The sequence below is a fragment of the Gymnodraco acuticeps genome, unplaced genomic scaffold (genome assembly GCF_902827175.1).
Source record: "Gymnodraco acuticeps unplaced genomic scaffold, fGymAcu1.1, whole genome shotgun sequence".
Classification (NCBI taxonomy): Eukaryota; Metazoa; Chordata; class Actinopteri; order Perciformes; family Bathydraconidae; genus Gymnodraco; species Gymnodraco acuticeps.
Window position 1 is genome coordinate 7079704 of NW_022991180.1, and position 21927 is coordinate 7101630.

The window sequence follows — 21927 nt, forward strand, 5'->3', positions numbered from 1 at the left end:
GAGGCATAATCTACAGTTGAAATCATGTAGTAAAATCAGCTCTTGGTTTTGCCGCAGCTGCAGTATGTGTGGTACATCAGGAGCCATGATCTGTGTCTTCACATTCATAAGCAATTAGTCTTGCCATAATTTATTCCTCATTAAGGTCACATAATTAAAGTTCTCTGTAGCTTCTTTGAACATTAAATTCCACTCTCATTTTCTACAAATATCAACCGTGATATTTAAAGGGCCACTAACTCACATAATAAAAAAAGTTATTCTGAGAACTTATCGTTTCAAATCATGATATAATGATACGTTTACTTGTGAACTTTATACTTTGTCCAACCCATGCAGCATACAGAAGTAGCAATTGATTGAGAGACTGTGTATGGACTTTAATGAGGACGTTAGAGGCGTGTTCTTGTACTGGTTTAAAATCATCCAGAGAGTTTTAAGTATTTAACAGGGGTGTGTGACATTTATACGATATTTGATTCAAGTTATGGCGTGTTTAGCTCCTGGCTTAGAAACATTTCACTGCATTTATTATTTTTCCAGCAAACTATCCTAACCCTTTATTTGGTACATTCCTAATTATTTTCAAAATGTTTGGTGGCTGGAAACCTACCACCAAATATGAAAGGTTTCTTATCCAGCCCATGGTACATTTGAAGATAATTGATACTCATTTATTAAATCTGTTAAAATCAAATACTATATAATTGCACCACTTTAACAATAAAATAAATAGTTTGACAATGTAAGAACTAGCCGAAGGTTAGTTTAGATTAATACAAAGACTACTACTAGCACCTCAATAGCTTAAAAATAAACATGCTAAATATCATGTGTACAAATATGTTAGTGGAAAAAGGTGCCATGGACTATGTATTGAACTGAGGTTGTGACTTCCTGGAGTCCCCCACGGTTGCCTGGCAACTTCACAGTGACGTCATCCTAGATTAGCTGTTTCTATTTTACAATGATAAACTCCTGACTTCATATCGCCATGAGAGTGGTATCAATCACACTAGAAAATGAGCAAGTGAATTCCCAAAATATAAAACTGTTCTTTTAGAGGACCTTTCCTTATGAGAGTGATTCATCCATTCTTACCTATTTCACATACATTTCAGACTGAGTGGTATTTCCAAAGAGCTGCAGAATTTTCCAGTTTGGTTAGAAATAATAGAATAACTAGCCATTCACCAAGTAAATTCAGAACGTATTGTGTTTACATTTAAGAAAAGTTGTTAGCTTGCTGACTATTTCATATTAAGTTTGTCAAGTTGAAGAAAAACAACAAGAAAATTAGAAAATCTCTACAAATCAAGATTGCATTGCTGTGACTCCACAGCTTGGTATTTTCAATACCTGAAAGAGAGATGCAATGTCAGTGCTGATTGGAAAAAAAAGATTTATAGACTACCAAATTGATGAACTGCCTCTGGAGGCAAAGAGAGAAAGACGTAGAGAGAAAGGAGGCTGTATGGATAGAATGGATGGATGGATAGAGGGAAAGTCTCATTTAGCGAGGAAAAGGATGTTTGGTCTGGCCATACAACGGGGGGAGAGTCCAAAGCCATTGATCTCCTTCAACCAATGACAGGCCAGAACTCAGCAATAATCATGACAAATGAGCGGCGCCTCCACCAGATGAGAAACTGCCAATAATCACACAGACCCCCAAAAAAGAAACTAGCAAGGTCGCAGTATAGAGCGGTGGAACTCCAATACCTCTCAATGCTCCGGAGGGAGATGTTCTGGGAAAAGAGACGGATACAACAGAGAGGGAGATTCTAATATCATTGTATTGGACAGGAACATAATACAAAGTTATTGTCCAGTGCCTCTATGGACAAGTGGTCTTAATACTTATTCTCACAATGATGCTGATTTTTTATAAATATTACAAAGGTAGCGGAGGAGGAATATATAGTGAAATGTGGAAATATCATTTTCACAAGGTCAATAACTTAAAGTTATATCAATCTTCGTAATGTGTTGTTTTTGAATCCTTAAAACAACGGTAGGCTTGTAAAATGAATGAGGCTGATGACATGCTCCCATAAAGACATTCACGCCTGGAGTGTTCCTCTTTGTAGATTAGAGCTAAACAATAATGATTAAATTGCCGCAGCCAATCAATCTGGGTTCTGATAAAGTATGATTGGTGGCACATTATCCCGTTTCTTTCCCTCTGGAGGTCTCTTAGCCTCCGATGCCAGCCCTGACTAACAGGCATCCCCGCCTTCCGGGATGAAACATTTTCTAATCAGCTTTATCTCTCACGTCTGAATTTATCTTATACATGGCAAATGCCAATATATTAACGGGCTTATATGATACACAAGGTGACCCTACTGACTTAATGACATAATACATTATCCTTAATGAAGTCAATATCTCGTCTTTTAGCTGTCTGTCTATTGGGCCGATTAATTGCGGTGTCATTAAAGTTAGCTCTCTTTTCATTTGAGCTTGGCAAGTGGCATAAAACTAATGTTCTTAGTTATCAACCACTAAAATAGGATGGAGGGTAGAGGAAATTACAGCGAGGACAAAGGGGGTTTCCTACAGCCCACATCAGTGTGTTTTCTCAGTGACACTACACACAGATGTGTGTTACTGAAGAACAGATGGAGTGGTAACATTTGTCATTATGCTATTTCCCTATATTATGAATAGATTTTTTACAAACTTGTTTTGGTTATTATTATTATAATTATCTTTGATATTATTACTATATTTTTCATAGCTTACAAATATGTTACTAATTCCCCATTTTTGCACAATAATTGCCAGATTGTTAGACATCACAGATGGATGGTAAATGGTATTTTTATTTATGAAAACATTGTTGGGAGAGATACCCTTCATTGTCAATAATGTAGTGTGTTGTGAAAGTGGATGATGTAGCAGTTTCTCTTGCTGTCCACTGTGATTGACAGGCTGTAAAGTGCTTTTGATATAAATGGTGCCCCTGTGGCTGTAGCAGTTTGTGTTTGAGGGGGAATTGGGGCCAGTGACATGGTCTTCCCTAAATTCACACAGTAGCGACAGAAGTAGCCAGAGGAGCAACTTGCAAGGCTCTGCCAATGGCCTGAGGGCTCAACATTCAAATGGTTTCCATATGTTCACCACTTTTATTTTATTTTTTTATTTCTTCATACAACTGTCGCTCACTTAAGAGTTCAAGTTAAAAAATAATATTACATTTTCTGTGAATTTAATTTAAAAAATGTTATACTCTTAAGCTCTCCTCCAAAGTAGGATTTCATATGTGTTTATATAGGCCACTGTACACTGTAAAAGACCATGTAGGAAGTTTGACAAGGACAAACCAATTGTCTGTGTCAGAGATACAGCTCTGTTGGGGCAGATGCACACCTGAGCCCCCTCGTGCAGCCACTGCCCCCCCCTCTGTTTTCCCCCGGTCGCCCCTGCTGCTCCCCCCAACCCCCCCCTCTCCCTGGTGCTGAAACAAGCAGACAGGATGGGGGTAATTTACAATGTGTTATCTTTGTCTATAGCTGTGAAATGATATGAAGTAAATCAAGGTAGGAGTAATGAAAGACTGAGAATTCATTCCTGTGAGCACATTTTAAGTGTAGTATCCGTTATGGTGGCAGCGCCTGAAGAGGCTGGAATGAGACGGGCTGAGGGGCCATAAAGCAGCAGCGGGGCCCATGTTAATGCTGTCTGTCTGGGGTTAGTAATTGGGTTGCGCTGATGAGTTGCTTCGAAGACAAAGTGTAAATCCCCCATGCCTGCCGTAAATCTTACATTGTTGGAACAAGGTGCAATCCCAACAAATATTGATCCTGCCTAGGGGCCGTGTGTGTGTGTGTGTGTGTGTGTGTGTGTGTGTGTGTGTGTGTGTGTGTGTGTGTGTGTGTGTGTGTGTGTGTGTGTGTGTGTGTGTGTGTGTGTGTGTGTGTGTGTGTGTGTGTGTGTGTGTGTGTCTGTGTGTTGTGTGTGTCTGTTTGTGTGTCTGTTTGTGTGTCTTTGTGTCTTTGTGTGTGTAGTCCTCCAATTACTATAGTCAAACCAGGACACCCTGGTAGGCTTGTTCTACAGTCTACAGTATGTCGTTACTTTGCCCTGTTGTTAAACTGCAGAGCTTGTTTTGGAGCGAAATTGACGCTGTTTCACCAGCTGTGTCTTTGTGAGTCAGTCGTTTTTTACATTGAGTGTTTAGTTGAACAGTTACTTATCATACCTCAATGACCTGTGATGGATTTAGTTGTTACATTATTTATGAATATTACCACATGACCTGTATGAATATTTAGTTTGTACTTTATTAATTAACTTTTACAATAAGGTTTACAATACATGACATTTGAAAATAACGTCATAATACTGCTACTACTTATTTTACATTTCTCTCTATTAATACTTAGCATAAAACATCTGAATGCGGAAGTAACTATGGCTTATTCAATCTATGGAAAATGATGTGTGATGAAAAATTACGTTTTCAAGTTGAAGTTGTTGCCATTATTAAAGTAATATTTGTAGGTTTTAGGCTGCTGCTTCTTTCTTTCTTTCAGTCTTTAATTCGAACAGATTAAAAAATAACAAATAACAAATGTGAAAAACAGAATACCGTATTGTTATAATACAGTATTTATCCACATTCATGGTAATATTTGTATATTCAACAAAAAAACAAAAAATGTCTTCATATTAATAATAATAATAAATCATATGTGTCCGAAAGGGAGTAGGAGGAAGCAAATGCTTATTAATTCCCACCCCTTACTTGATCAATGATTGTCCTTTAAATCATTATGCAAGTTATTCCTACTTACATTTATACATACATATACAATCATGTCTCATCTTCAATCACCTCTCTTCATTCTCATATTTTTCCAAAAAAGTGTTTCTGTACATCCTTTTAAACTAAATTATGCTTGTGCTTTGTTTTAACTCCTGCTCCAACCCATTCCATAAAATCACCCCACAGGTTGTTAAACTCGTACTTCTCAGAGTTGTTCTGACCTTGAGTTGCTTAAAATGTAGATTTCCTCTCAAATTATACCCACCCTCTCTGTCTACGAACAATGTTGATTTTTGACAACCTCACCATGGGCCTGGGAACCTAAATATGTGGTGATGTTTTATAGACTTAACAATTAATCAATACAAAACAAAGAATTGTAAAAAGACACATTGTTGTGATAGTTAAAGGAATCTTTAGTTGAAGCACACCTATTTCACAAGTGAGTGTGTGATAATTGTTGTTATATGTTTGTGCTGCTGATTTGGTTTTTAATACTTAATTAATCACAATATGTATTATAGAATATAAAAAGGACATAGATTATAGAATACAAATATATATAGATTGTATGTCTTACATCTAACCTTTTGGGGGGTTGAAACGTGTGTGTGTGTGTGTGTGTGGTGTGTGTGTGTGTGTGTGTGTGTGTGTGTGTGTGTGTGTGTGTGTGTGTGTGTGTGTGTGTGTGTGTGTGTGTGTGTGATCCAGGCAGACAGCTTATCGTTAAACACACCCTATCTGGCTTGACAGGTCACTGTCAGGTACAGCTCCCCTCCTCTCTCACCCCTACTGATACAGGGTGTCACACACAGAAATCTACCTGCATGAGTATGCTAATGTAATCTGAACGTAAGAGCTGTTAAAGCTGTGAACCACTTAATGTAATGCAAAGAAAACTTGATTTACACCTTCTAGCCCATGTGATTTGACCTCGTCTGCGATGTGGGATACCTGGAACATTCAAAGTGCGAAATTCTTTAATATAATTAAAAATAATGACATCAATGGCAGCAGGGAAAGGAAAGGTAATATGCTGATGAGCAACGACGTGCCAGTGACTTGTATGGTGAATATGTTTGACACACAAGAAAGGTCATGCCATTTAGAATAGGAATCATATTGTCGCCCTAACCTCACTGTCACTCTGTGACATTAATCACAGTAATCTGCACAAGTATGCATACCACTGCCTCACCTTGGATTATTGATGTTTTGGTCGTCAACCTGTTTACTGCTGTTATTTTGTGGTGAGTTTAAGATAACACTCACAGGCATCAGTAACAGTTATATCATATCAGTGGGCATTCCTTGTGTTCATTACCATTTCATATTTTGTCAAAATGATGTGACAATTTCCGAAGCCGAGAAGACATCTTTACATTTTTTGTTTAGCTTTGTTTGACCAACAGCTCAATACCAAAATAATTAAATGTATAATATGAAACGGGAAGAAGCAGGAAAATGTGTCAAAGTTGAGAGACAAGAAACAGAGAATGTACTGCATTTTGACTCAATCCAATACAGTATATCAACAATCAAATAGTCGCATATTCATTTTTTGTCATCACTATTTCTTTGACTAACGAATAATTTCAGACTATAAAATGGTGTCTTGATCTGATTTCAACCAAAGAAAGGTTGATGACTCACAAAAAAAAGTTTTCATAGCTTTAATGCATGATTTATGGATTAAACTTAAGGAACAATATGAATTGGCTGTAAATCATTTATTTACTAATGCTGTTTTATTTGATCCAGTCATTCACATAAACATGTTGATTAACATGCTGATTATTCAGGGGACACATAACCTAATGTGTGGATTCCTCTTCTCAAAGCAGGTGTTAGAAAGTTTCCCAGGTAGTAGAAATATGGTGTTTTTAGTTGGAGCCTCCGTATTGTTTTGCTGTTGCTGGGTGCTGTGTGGATAACTCATAGCCCCAGCTCTCTGTGTCCATCTGTAAAAGGGAGAAACTTGGACCTGGTGTGATGGCACAAGATAAACCAGCGCCAAGGAAAGCTCCATTAATAATTATCTTATTTGGGAACGGGGCCTGTGCTTACAGAATACAGGGCAGTCCATCTCTTACAGCGAGAAGGGGGGGGTTGCAGGAAAAAAGGGAAGAAGTATAAGGTCAGCATGGAAAGACTCCCTCTTCCTCTCCTCCACCCCTCCCCTCTTAGAGTGATGGGCCCAGGTTTTCCAAGGTAGTGTATTTGTCTGTCAGGAGTCTTGGCTGGCTGGCGTGATTTAGCTGCTGTCAGTTGATGCTGGTGTCCAGAGGATGATAGCGGCTGGCTGGATGGGGGGAAATTTGTTACCTTTAGCTCTGACAGGGAGATAATTGCTGATGGTTAACAGAACGGTATGGAATCCAAAGGGTTGGAAGCAAAGAGCAAAGTAATGGGATACACAGCCAGTGGGTTCAGCCCATATTTCTGCCTACATGAACCTGATATAACACACACTCTGTCTCTTTCCATTTACCCTTTCTTTCTAGACTACAGTTAAATATGTTAGATAGTCCCATTAAGTTAGAATAATGGTGGATAATTGCCTACCAATTATATTTTATATTACATTTTTCTACTTTTAACTTTACAAGGTTTGGATATATTTGCATTTTGTAGACACGTAACAGGTGATGGTTTGAGATTATCATGGGTATTTTAGTTTGATTTTGCATATTTTGATGGTGTTTTACTGCATACAGAATGTGTGTGATTAGTTCTGTTAAATTCAGCGCTTGACTGATGGAGAACTGAACTTTGTGCACAACATCGGTGCACTTTTCCAATCAATAAAAGGAGGTGAATCTTTTAAACTGTCTGTCTATCTGCCCGGTTAGCCCTCCCCTCACTCTCATCATGATAGTAGCAGAGCCCCTTTGCTGCTTTGCACATCTAATTAGGACAGAACAGCTAATTTTGGCCACACCATATCCTTTTCGGCCATTCGCTTCACCCTCTCATGTCCGCCACAATCTTCATCTCTCATGTCCAAGACATCCACAGAGGCGCCTCCCAGTGCCCAGATCAGGCCTGCCGTCAGTCAAGCCATCCAAACTGCCAGCAGCATATCACAGAGGGAGTTAAGTAGGAGGCGGACCTGAGAGTGCAAGTGTGATAGGTTGACAGGACATGATTGACATGTTAAACCCCTGGTTAATTGTCTCCTCCTCACATTGATGTGGAATCTGCTGGGTTGTAATGCTGTGGGTGGAGTTAAGCGGCTTGCTATTGATGGGGTTGTTGCATTTAACGTCATTTGTTTTTTACGAGGCAGGTTCTCTGCTGTGAACAGGAAAACAGTCAGCCAGTCCATATCTTGCTTCAAGAAATCACTGTGTACAAATGTAAAGTGAGTAATAATAATCTTTCAATATTCCTAATTTATGTAAACTATGTAAAAATGTCATCTTTATCTCATAGCATTTTAAAATGTGTTGATATAATTGACTATTTCTAAAGAAAAACCTTGAATAGGCATCATTGGGCATACAACTTCTCTTTTTTGATGGGCTATCTGCATTAATAAGCAGCTCTGATAGGGCCTTAATGTCTTGTCACTCCCGGCTTGACCTTAACATCATATTTTTATTTTCTCTCTGCCAATGACAGTAATAGGAAATATTGATTGGCAGTGCAGTTAAGTTGTCAGCATAGTCATTTAATGTGTCAGGAGAACCAGTTAAATTGTCAAAAAATCACTTGAGGACTCTGCTCTTCCTTAACGGCTTTCTATAAAAGCATCTCTCTCAGACAGGAAAGGCTCTCATCCTTACTGAATACAGTGCTCTTTATTGACTTCTTGTTCTGCATTTGGGTGGACATTATGTACTATAGATTCTACTCTGACACTATTGCTGTTTCCTTTAATTATCGCACACACATGAACAGCACAAGCAACAACAACAACAACAAAAATGTGGAATATTGACATGAAGATTGTTTAAAATCAGTAATAGTTGTACAAAACAGGATTATATTTGACAACAATACAAAGGGTAATCATTTATAATGTATATAGTACAAATATTGAATATTGAATTATCAAGCATTTATATAATATGTAATTCTAATGCTTTGTATACACAGTGTAAACAACTATTACATACTGCAACTTTGTTTGGATGTGTTTTAAAAAATGCACAATGGTATACATTTTGATATGTTTGTGATTTATGGGAGCTTTAAAGAAAATCTCTCCTCAGATGTTATCTGTGCTGATGTAAGGCTTGTAAACACTTCCCATTAGTTTGATCTGTCTTGTTGGTGTTTCCTGGGCAGCCCGGCCTGTCAATTAGCTGTCTACTTAATCTCCAGCCCCCACAAGGGAGGATGTATGATGCAATGAATGGTCTGATGGTAAAATGATCATCGAGCCTACGTTGATAGCAATTTAGGATGGGTTGAAGATTACTTTTCCATTTGGATTATGTTGGACAGCATGCCTTATGTTACACTGTTTATTAGACATATAAGACTGAGTTGTTACTGGTGTAAAGAAATACACAACAGCAGGAATGTACTGATGTAAGTAGTTCATTGATGTATTTATTGTATTTTAATGAGGAATGCATCACATTTTACAGCTTTGTAAACAACGATTTAGTGTACAAACCTTGCTAACTGTTACATTACTTCAAAGTACTTGGCTGTGAAGGATATCAAACACTAAGCAGTTTATTATTTGAGTGTATCTGGTGAAAGAGCTAACCTAGCTTGGATAAACACCTGCCAGGCACCATCAAGCAGATCAGCTTTTGGTTTGGACTGTTGGTATTGCAGTATGGCAATTACTGGTATGCTTTTAAAACAACACACCAATATACCAGCTTTGTTTTGTTTTCTTTACCTTTTGGACTTGGTGGCAATGTTGTCCACAAAGTAATACAATAAAGAACTGTAAAAAGGACCTACAGTACAAGTATTGCTCCCATTTCTGGAGATGGCTGAGCATGTATAGCATGTGCTACCTAGACAGTTGCCTTGATTTCAATAGCAACAATGTTCACTTTCCCTCAGAGGTGAAACAATGTTATTTGAAGATGTTTAGCGAGGAGCCTGATTGAATTTGTCCCTCGGCGCAGGGACAGGCTCCATTAAGCAGCGGGCAACAGGGTATTGGGACAGACCAGTTAAAGAGATAAGAGGGGGAGCTGCCAGTGCAGTCTGGCCTCAGACCCAGAGCAGTGGTTTAGGGAATAAGGCACCATAATAGCTGGTTCAGGGTCAGGTAGACAGCCTCCCTCTGTCCAACCCCTCTTTGGTTAAGTAACATTCAGCAGTCCAGTGCAGGGGGCACAACATACTGTGGGTTTATGTTTGGAAAGGATGTAGACAAGGGTAAGTACAAGGGAAATACAAATAGATGTCTGTTTTAAATTCAGGTTAAGGCAGAGATTGTATCTCAAGCAAACTTTGCTTAACTGCATTTGTGAGTTTTGCATATCTGATTCTAGTTATTTCAGTCATTGAATAGGAAATTGTTTGTGACAGTAACAAGCTGCCTAATCAATTGATTGATGGATGGGAGGAAGGCTGTTAGATTGTTGGATGGATATTTCCATGACAGTTAGACAGTTTTCAAGGTAATCAGACTAATTTGACCGGCAGTTCCACCCTACTTCTCTACTTTGTACTGCAGTTTTGTTTGCTGTAGGAAGTGTGTGATTGTGACAGTTCGCTGTCTCAGTGTTTTATGTGCCTTAAGTCTCTGTGTGTATCTGACTATCACAGCGCTTTTCTCCAAGCCCTTTGCCCCTGGCCTCTATCTCCTGCTCTCCCTCACAGTAATGAAGCCTGCCTTTAAGGAACCGGGTGCAGGCAGCGATGCATCACAGATTAGGTCAGTGGAACGGCTAGCGGGCTGAGCATGATGGATGAGGGCCAGAATGAGTTTCTGCCGCGGCTGTATTGTGAAATCTTTTCATTGTCACCGACGGGCCTATGAGGGCCTGATGAATGAGGGAGCAAGTGTCAGAAACGCCCTTCCACTGCTCCCACTTCTACTGCTTTCCCATCTCCCTAAGCTGTCTCGCTGCATGCCTTCCTTTCGTGCCCTTTCTGACCGTCCACCCAGCCGGTCACTGCTGTATTGATAAAAGTTATTGCTAAAAATAGGCCAGGTCCAGTTCATAGAAAGCGAGAGAAAGCACTAATGAGAGAAAAATGGTGAAGCCAATGGAGTCATGGAAAGGCTTGTCAAACTGGGAATGTGGTGGGCCGGTCTTAAAGTTCATAACTGTGCAAAACAAATCTCCTCGCTCTTTCACACTCTCTTTCTTCCCATGCGGATGGACCTCCTGCTTTCACAGAGCATGAGCGAGAAGCAGCGAGGGGTGGTGGTGTGTGTGGGGGGGGGGGGGGTTGTCTTTATGGGAAACGTTTGTGACCAGCGTGACAGCTCTGCTTGATGGATGGGCCGCCTCCATCTGGTTGCAGTGCATGTAATAAATATCCATGCTCGTGTTTGACCTCTCTCCCTTACCAGACACATCTTTCACTTTTGGGACATCCAAGGGGGACTCACAATTATGCTCTGCACTCTCCACTAGCCGGGGTGTGGGGGATAGCAGCTCTGTTTATGGGCCGCAGCCCAAGGGCAAAGAGTAAAAAAATATAGATAGCTGTAAACAATGCTTCCGCCGCCAGGAGAATTCTCCAGCATTCAATAACCTTTAACACCTCCTAAGCCCTCATCTCCCTGAGCTGGTTGCCCGTGCCCCAGAATGCACTGCAGCTTCGCACAAACCGCCTCCATCTTTTGACCAGTGATTTAGCACGGTGTCTAAGCTTGGGTCGCGGGATCAGATGTCAGCGCCTGTACAAAACTTGGAAAAAATAAACAGTAGCAATGACAAAGGGAAAACAAATCGGACCAAATGAAATCCAATTTGGCCTTGGTGAATTCAGTGCTCTGTTAAAAAGATGTAATCATCTATCATATGTAGCAAGGTTATTGCTGAGGGTAAATGCATATGCGTTTACTCTTACAATGGCTTAGTTATGCACCCACAACTACTTAGTATTACGGATAGAAAATAATATGTTTTCGATAGCCATTACTATTCCTCTTTAACTTCTCATAAACAGCCGTTGGTGTGTTTGCCCTTAACTGTGACCTAGTGCATTAGGCTGGTCATCTCCTCAGTAATAGAAACAGATAGGCCGCCATTGGATTTTAATAAACCTGGATAATAATGAGGCTGAAAAGCTGAGTGAATCGTACGGCAGAAGGCTAATGAAGTGCCTATGAGGGCAGTATGTGAGAAATAACCTATAACCTATTAAGAAACAGCCTAACTCCCTCTGCCTCAGTCCTACTCCCTGATTGAATTAGTGCGCTCTTTAATTACTGGGCATCCAAGATGGGAGCTCTGAATCTAATTGAACTTTTTCATGCTTACTGCACCCAAGCCAAACTATTTGTTCTGTAAAAAAATGGAATTAACAGTCTCACTTTGTCTCCTTTTTTTGCATTGATTTTTATATCATTAGGAGTGTCTCAGGAATTTCCAGGCTGTAAAGAATCAAATCGCAAAGCATTATTCACAATAACGCATATGTTATAATCGCAGGGAGAACTTACTTAAAATTCAATCCACTTTGGCATCATTATCATGTATCAACATAATAAATGAGCCCTTCAGAGCATGGTAATTATAATTTGATAAATCATCAGCAGAAAATTAACTGGATGTCAAAACATTCATTGGAAAGGGTGATGAATGGAGGATGATTGTGGTGATGAATTGTGTTAATCTGCGCAGTATGAAGCCAGCGAAATGGCTAAGCAGCCCAAGATGGATGGGCCATAGAAGCTGCAAGGTCAGGACACACAACTGCAGAACGGAGGGAAGAAAATAGCAGGGAATGAAACGGGAACAGAAGAAAGGGGGACTCTCTCTCTCTTTCTCTCTACTCAGAGCATCATTTGTCTTCTCACCACGGCAGTTCTTTGTGTTGGGCTTCAGACATTTTGGTTTTGAAAGTGGATTGTCCTAATAAAGATTATTTGATCATTTTGATAACAATGTTGATGATTATAACATTGAATGGTGCTACACACTATTGTCTAGTAAAAGATCATGCTGGCAACATATAATTATTAAGTTCTTGTTAACCTTGATCAAACTGTTAATATGCAAATGTTACACCATCTGACTAGTATTGCTATCCACCTGTGGTTTGATACTTGTAGATACAATAGCCTACCACCAGTACATGTATAAGACGTGAGTCCACCAGTGTGTCCTGTATACACAGTTCATTCTAATACAAGGAAATTAAATAAAAATGGTCTCACATTAAGGCGCTGTTAACACAGGAACGAAACGGGTTGTATCTGCTACTTTTCTCTTTCATATAGCCCGTTCGTTCACACGAGGCCGTAATGGAACCGCGGAAACGGACCCCTCAAACGATAACGGGTCCCAAGGTGGATAGATCTGCGGACGGAACGGTCTGGGGGGTCAAACGGCTCCGTGTGTACGCCCTATACGCCATATCCCCGCCTCTCCCCACCTCTCCTGCTCACCCCCGTGGAGGTGAGCAGGAGAGGGGGAGGAAAAGAGAGGCTCCATGTATTATTCTTATATTATTATATAGAGTCATTATTAATTTGTTTTAAAGCTCAATAAATAACAAAAAAGACCTTTGACCGGCACTTTTCAGATTTACAGCAGGAGCACACGCTTGCCTCGGGAGGGAGAAACAGAGAAACAGAGAAACAGCCAGAGCCCTGCCTCTCCCCACCTCTGCTGCTAAATCCACCGCGGAGAATAAACAGAAGGGCAACCATGCTCGGGAAGTCTTCTTCGCTGCTTTTGGTGTATTTTGTGGCGGAAGTACAACGCCACTTACAGGCCCGGCATATGTACTACAGCGTCTCCAGAGGGTTGAGCGGTCCCGTGTGAACGGACACGTTAATTGAGCCGATTGTGTGTGAACGGAAGACTTTTTTTATATCGAATTCGGTTCATTTTCATTTGCGTTCCCGTGTAAATGGGGCCTAAGCCTCTCACACAACCGCAACTTTCTCTCTTTAGGGCTTTGGCTGTAGTTGGGAATCAGGTCGAACTGTCTGTTCAATTGAGGAAACATGTATTTGCCTGAAAGGCCACCAAGGCCATCTGAAGGTTAAAGGCGTCATACGGATCAAAGTAGAGCCACATTTATAGTTTTCCTGGGTGTCCTGCTTCGGCATTGGAACTGATTGTAGTTCAGTATAGGAGATATAACTTGTTGATTTTTGTTGCGTCATTAATACAGTAGATTATTAGGCGATACAGCGAATGTTCTGGATTTATTATTTGTTCAAATCAATTGTGTTTCATCTTTGAGAGACTAAGGAAAAGTTATAACTGGCAATTATTCTGCTAGCAAGTATACTTACCTACTATCTTCAGTACATAGATGTTGTAAAGTAAACTGCTTGATTTCGTGGCATCATGGAGGGCAATGATTGTACAGAAAATATTTGATCTGCAAAATACTTTGCTAGATAACAAAACATTTGTAAAGTCTGAGTCGGGGACCATTACTTTGCTTTAAACATAGTTCTGGTTGTTTTGACTGTCAAAGTAATTAAATGCAAGCATCTCCTGTTGTAGCGACCCAGTATTTCAGATATTCCACATTGGTTGGATGTGATGCTATTGTAAATGTATTTACTGTACCTCCTGGGGACTTCTGTAGCCTATTTGTATAACATTAGGAGTGTCTCATCGTTTTGTCTCTGTATAATTTGCAACACACTGATATATGCATAGATTGGGCAAGGTATCATATCATGTTTTCCTATAATCCGGCTAAACGACCTTGACTACATTATTCTATTGGGTCAATTAGTTACTTGATAACATTAATAAGAACAGACATCCCCAACATAGCTACCAGACATAACATACTATTTTGCCTTGCGTTAACCTCTCATAGTGGACACAGGTTCAAAGCTATTGCTGATATTTCTTTTTTTGTATTTAGTGTAACTTAGTTTTCCTTCTTTTTCCATTGCTTTAACACTAGTCCTTGTGGTACCAATTTGTTTAACTGATTTGCCATTGAAACCACTAATATATATGTATTTATTTGTAATACAGTACATAGTATAGTAAACTGTCTTACTTTGTTTCCACATATTGTGAGATGCAACATTATAAGACCTAAATAAATTCCTCTTTCACAAGACTACAATATCATAGTGTATTTCCATTAGAAGGTTGTCGAGCTTCTTTGCCGAAAGGGCCCTCACCGATGATAATGAAGGCTATTTCTACAAATAACAGTAATTACATGTCACCGCTTTTTTAAATGTGTCAAAGCAGACAATGTTGCTTTTATTGAATTCATTAAATTGACAGGCACTTCATCCTTTCATTTATCTCCTATTCGTTAAAGTCCGAGTGAACGTGTGTAAACTGACAACTGCGCTTAATGTTGTTTTTCTCTATTTATGGTTTGGATATAATGTAAGGCGTGTATATTTTGTGTGCTTGTCCGTGCACATGTCTGACCTCAGTGGGAAGTATGTATCTTCGTAGGCAATTCTTGTACTGTTGCTGAACTTGCTTCACCACACAGAGATCAAAAGTCCCCCTTCACATCCTGTGTCATTTCTAGCTGGGAGGTATTAATCTCATACAGAGCTTCAGACACCTCTTATCTGGATGGCAGGTTGACATGTAAGGGGATATTTCGTCTTGATTCCAGCAATGAAAGCAGCACACAGGCTATCACTTGGCCCACGCTGCATATGGAAGAGGAGAAATCACACCTTTCTTTCTGCGACTTCCATTTTCATTTGTGCTTTCTCCACTCACTATTTTCTGTCTCTCTTTTTCCCTCTCCTGGAAATTATCACCATCTATGTCAGGAGCCCTGTCGGATGGAGGGGGAGAAATGTGTCACACTGCCTCTTAAGTTTCTGATTTTCTAAATGACACAGAATCTCATCATACAGCTGTCTCCCTTTCTGACACTACAATTACCCATAATTCCCTCTGTCATTCACTGTCTCAAGGTTAGTATTTTATATCTCAAACAGAGGGTGAGGACATTTACATTTGGAGACTAGAATTTAAAAGAGGCTGAAGAAACACAAAGTTGTGTGTGTATATGTGTGCATGGCCGTGTGTGTGGGTGTGTTTTAAACTATTTCCCCACTTAAAGTTGTGTCAATGGCATAGTTTAGTTATTTAGCAAGCTTGATTTTCTACAAAATAAAACCGTAAAATACAGAATATTGTTTGGTTGAGCTTACAGTGTAACTTAAAAAGACATAGTGTATAGAAAACAACCTTTTCCAATTATCTTCATGATTTTGTTAATGACCATGTATCCATTTCAGCTGGTGCCGTTAATTAGCTTTAGCCATCAAATTAGTATTCCTAGATACTACCCTTCAGGAAGTGGGTTTAATCTGTCCCTCTTGACAAAGTGTGCTCAGTGAAAACGGGCCATTATCATACCACGTTTTATTCCATCATCTGTGATATTCTTCTGTGGTCTCTGGGTTAAACAGTACATTTTCCCATCCTTTTTACCCCATCCCTCGAGCAAAGTGTTCTTCAAAGGTATATATTTCATTGCAAGATGACAGACTTGACACCATAATTGACCTGAGAGCTTCCATCTTACTCTTTTGAAATTCTCTGTTGTAATGTGTGTCAACTAGATAAAATGATTCCCATCTCTACCTTTCTCTGGATTTCCATTTGCAAAGACGGCTGCTTGACTGCCGCAGGTTCCATTATCATTCTGTGTGAACGTCTGTGATCGGAGGGAAGGATGTGAATGGATCCATTGTTTGAAACGGATGCCCACACTTAAGTCCTATACATTAGTGAAGCATACAGAGCTTTATAGGTTAAATAGTTTTCTGATAAGGTTTTTTTCGTGAATAATGCTTTACCCTGCCTGACAGACCTCCTTGTCTCCTTGTCAATGTGTCATGGTTTCATGGCGGAAAAATTGGTTTTAGACTTTCATTAAATGTTACTAATGACCTCCATAATGTTCATATTATTAAACTAGAAATTATCAAGGGTTGAAATCTAATGTAATTTTTAACCTTTGAGTACTGCCATCACAGCGGTATTACGCATTTCGAACAGGCAGTTTTCTTTGGTCTGTATCATTAATGTGCTGTATGAGTGAAGTAGAATACATTTTGGTCTGATAATTAGATTTAAAATAAATAATATATACTGGGTGTTTTTATATACATGGTTTCAAACTCACGTAAGGTATTGTTCCCACAAACGTAATGCTAGATCCCCTTTCCTATGTTTTATAATTCCTTAATAGTTGTTTATTACTCGAGTGTGTCTAGTGTATCACATTTATCATGTGACTTTAATCAACAGTGAAAAGTTTCTAGTAACAGTAGGGACCTTTTCCTTCTTGTTCCTTTTCTATTCTTTTTGCTTCATTTTCACTTGTGGCTATAAAAAGACTCTGTTGTTGTATGCCATGTCATATTATTAAGTTTCACGCTTGCTCCGTGAACCAGAGACATATTTTCTGCTTTCCCTCTGGCTAATTGGGAGATTGTAAGGACTGTCTCTATCCAGAGCATGATGCCTCCCAATGTGTCAATGTGCTGCTATGCTGCTGCTAGACTACATGTCTTCTAGTCAGAATGGGGCTTCTTTTTCAGAGCAGTTTATTAATTAATTAACACTGTATTGACAAACAGTGATAGGGTGGTGTGATCTTCTCTCACCTTTGCATACACTCCTTTATTGGGTTTTCAATCAAAGCTATAATGAAAGTAGGCACTTTTTCAAAGTGTGCTATTGGGAAGTAAGCGATAACACCAAAATGGTATCTTTCCTTGAAATGGGTCTTTGAGAAACTTTTTTATTTGAGCAGTGTACTGTGTGTTGAACAAATGTGACCCATGTGTTTATTTTGCCTTTGTCCAAGCTTACAAAGTAGAAGGAGGCTTTCTGTGCCTAAGTAAAAAGGTTTCAGGGGAAGCGACACTTTTAGTAAAGCTGGGAGGCTAAAACAAGCTTTAAAGAGGGTCCAGTCCCACTCAGGTTCACTGGTAAGCCTGTTGGACATCTGGCTTTGTTCTTCTTATAGGCTCCTTATCAGTGGCCTGATGCGGTTGTCCCCTCGCATGTTCCTCTTGTACCTCAGCTGGGCCAATTCATTGGCCTAAGTGCTCAAATTGAGCCATTTTGTCTCACTTTGAAACAAACTAGGACCTATTATGCGTGTGTTTTTTTATTCATACCCCTCCTCCTTGTCTCTCTTCCACGTTGGCCTTGGTCTATGTAGTTTGTCAGTCCCCCCTGCCTTTCTGTGCTCTTAAGTTTGAAGCGCTAGCCTTGTGAGGGGTCAGTGTTTCCACTCCAGCAGTGTCAACTTCAATCTGGGGCGATTTGGTGTGAAATGTGTGCCATGGTGTGGGGGCTTGCAGGTCAAAGCCCCAGTAATTGATGTTGCTTATTCATCTGCTTTCCCTTGTCTACTCTCACCCTAGCACAGCAGCCGTTTTTGTTTGTCTAAATTGTTTGAAGATTTACTGTAGGTCTTAGGGCCCTGAGAAGCATCCCCCTGCTGCACTTTGTCTGTGTTCCTACCTAGCAGGGGGTTCAGCACTGGGGACACACAATGGTGGCCTCACAAAGGAGGCTTTTCTCAACACAAGGCCTGGAGGACACCTCATAGCATGATACTGAGCACTGGGGGACACACAATGGCAGAGGCACAAAGAAGGCTTCTCTTAATAAGACAGGACTTGGAGGACATCTAGCATGACAAGCAGGGCAGCTCTCACTATAATTAGCCATGGAGCCAGCCTGACCAATGGCCCTATGAGATCAATGAACTATCAGCAAACAGTATTTATTTTGTATCAAACTGAATGGAATGGAGAGAAGGTTATTGACACAGTGTATGTCCTGTGATGCAGCAAACCAAATGCAAATAATAGGTAGAAAGTATGACCCTACATATATAACACAGCCATGTTTGAAGAAACCAATATCCCTTTCTCTACTGATCTATTTTGGTCTGCTGATCTCTCTTCCACTCTGTTCCTTCTGAGGAACGCTGCCTGCTAGCTGAAGCGCAGGATGAAATGCTGGATCTGTTTAAGCACAGAGAGGAACGTAATGATGGAGCCACCTTTAATCTGGCCCTTTAGCATGCCAGGCGGCTGCATGGGTGGTATGTCCTCCAGGGTCTTTGAAGAGGGCCAATTTAGAGAAGAGATTTGGATCATTACACAATAAAGAACACTTCACAAGTACTGAAGTGAGTTAGAGAAATGACAGTTAATGATGTTGATGGCAATTCACCTCTGCTGAATTACAGAAAGATTTGACTCAACTTGCCTTCTTTAATGAGCCTCACTCTGTAAAGGTAATGGGCCAGCGGTAAGACATGGGAAGAGAAGGGGAGGGAAGAGAGTGTAGGGAGTTATTATTTTTTCTTTTCTCAGGGAGCTGCACTGCTGTCTGTGGTTTACACTGGGATGATAGGCTATCACTCCCTTAGGTTTTCGACTGCCTATGCTATGCAATAAGGTTGTCTGATCTCCATCTCTATAGATTTCTTTTTAAAGATGTGTGCATATGGATCACTACATCTCGTGTTATAGCTTTTTTTATTTATTCATAGACTGTTATAATCAATACTCAACATGCTATGTAATATGACCAATGTATACACTATATAAGTAACTTTTTGAACCTTACATTCAACTAATATGCAGTGCAGCTTTTCAAGTGCAGTCTCTCATAATGTATAGAGAGTTTTCCCAATAAGTGTCAATCATTTATTATGATTTTCTTCTAAATGTGTATTTTTTATTTGCTCTACTATTTGCTATCAAGTAAGCCTTTTTACACACTTCAGGAGCTTAAGGACAGCCCACAGCTCGCTTGCTGTTTCTAATCATGCATGTTTATGTGCAAGTTTGTGACAAAAAGCTTAACTGACAGCGCGACTGTCGATTTGCAGTTCTATTTTGTTCCACATCTGACTGTCATCCCATCAAAGTAACATATCTGTCGCTGTCTTTGAGTGTCTCACGCTGAATGATAAATATGTACATCCAAACTGGGATCCAGTGCCAATTATGCATTGACAGAGATGTCACAGAGAATGTAATTTTTAAATTAAAATGATGGCATTCAATATCAAACTGCCTTGCGCTACGACATGTTCTATTATCTCCTTCCGAGGTGTAAGACGAGGCAAAAACAACAACGATGAACAAAGGAACTATCCCAAAGGTCAAATCAATAACTGTGTTGTTCCTTTGCTTTTATTGTTTTGTCACTCCTTCATGTCAATCATTACGCCTATTAATAGGCTTGTTAGAGACAAGACATACTCCTTCGTTGTCATCTTGGAAAGTGTTAGTATACTTATTACCTTTTACAGAGTTAGAAGGCCCTTCAAATGTCGAGTGCTTGCTGTTTGAGATGTACTGAAAACAAATGGTAGGTCATTGTTGATATAATGTCACTACATTATTTTCTCTATGGAAATGTTACAGGAGCAATAGTATTGTATTATGTTGTACATGGATGTGCAGCAAGCTCTAAATTACAGAAGGCACACAAGGCTTGATATTTTTAATTGGCAGGAATACTTGTCTAATTATCACTTTTCTGTCGGCTCTCTATGCTGAAATTATGTAATTATCTTTTTGAAACATTGTGGAACGATAATGCTTTTGTGTGTGTCATTTCTGAGACGCCTCTGTACCTGACACTCAGCAAGCCACTTAATAACATGCTAGAAAGGCAGCTAATTATATCATAATAATGGCTTGATGAAAGCAAAAAAGGATGGACGGTGAATGAATGATAGCACTGTTCGACTGCTCAAGTTATATCTTTATCTCAAATTACTGTAATCACACTATACAGGAAGACCTTTAATTACTAATGTGTTTATTTATTATGCCATAAGAATGGGGAGTCGTTGCGTTTGTTGTCATTATGCAAATCGCAGTTCATACTAAATTATATGTTTCTCCGCAATGATATTTTCAGCAAATTGAATCCCTTATCAAGTTAATTACTCCATGCTAACAAGCCCCCCAAGATAGGGTATCCCAATTAAAGACTACACCTGTTCTATTTGTGGGATTTGTATTTGTTACATATGTCATTACATGCTCTCCTGCGGAGCACAGGTTTGTCAGGGGGGAAGAACCACCAGTAAGACCCCTTACTGGGCTTCATCCTGCTTCTACAAACGTTCTAGGCTGACTAGTGTGTCGTCTGGTTATGGGATCCTTTGCAGAAAAGAGGCAGGAACACAGCTGACACACACATCCGTAGAACCTGCGGAGGGGGGTAGATGGGTAATCTGACGGAGGGCGCACCAGAGCACCAGCATCAACAGCAGCCGTAGACTGCTTTCGAAACTTTTTAATTGCCACTAATTACCTTTGCAGGAAAATGTTGAGGCTTGAAAGGATTTGTGTCAGCAAGTGGGAGATCAAAGATTGTGGTGCTGTGCATTTTAATCTGAACACCGAGGGGTAATAGGGAGCTGTTTGTGTGTTAGAGAGCGGGGAGGAGGCAGAAAGAAAGGAAGCATCCCAGGTGGTACTTGAGAATTTTACCTGTAATGCTGTCTACCAATCACCCCACAGGTCCTGTCACATTATAACATTTCCCACTAATATAAAGGAATTAACATTTTATTGTTTAATTGAATCGTTTGCTTGAATTCACTTTTTGTTCATTTTCTCTTCTATCTGCGTGCATGCATTCCTCCGTGTCAGTATGTGCACACGCCTGTGATGTTGTGTGTGCCGCTTCATCAGACTGACAGGCATTTCATAGAGGTGGTTTTTAATGCATGCCTGGACATCACTGTGGCAGGGTCATCCATCAGACTTCAAGACAACATCGATCATTTGCCATGAAGAGAGCGCGGGGTAGTGATTATTTGCTATTAGGTGGATGCTGAGGCATACAAATGGCTGGCAGTTGACAGTTGAACTCACTCAAACGTAATGCGGGGATGGCTCCCCCTCTCAGGGAAATGTTGACGAGCACTGAGCCTGAACACTGTAATGACGGAGCGTACAGACAGACAGGGCACTGAGGGATCCTTCCTCACAGATCGCAGCATCTATTATTTAATGGTTCCTTTATTTTATTAAA

At 39.9% G+C, this 21927-nt stretch overlaps 1 protein-coding gene across 5 annotated transcripts in view; it reads left to right on the plus strand.

Moving 5' to 3' along the window:
• Positions 1-21927, plus strand: part of lrmda (leucine rich melanocyte differentiation associated) — a 207673-nt gene that overhangs the window by 99015 nt on the left and 86731 nt on the right. For 4 of the 5 annotated variants that reach the window (XM_034237741.1, XM_034237744.1, XM_034237745.1 and 1 more), the window contains exon 3: positions 8064-8138. The exons of the other annotated variant lie outside the window; for it this stretch is intronic. In XM_034237741.1, the coding sequence (XP_034093632.1) occupies positions 8064-8138 (75 nt within the window). The remainder of the gene's footprint in view (positions 1-8063; positions 8139-21927) is intronic. 5 annotated transcript variants of the gene reach the window in all.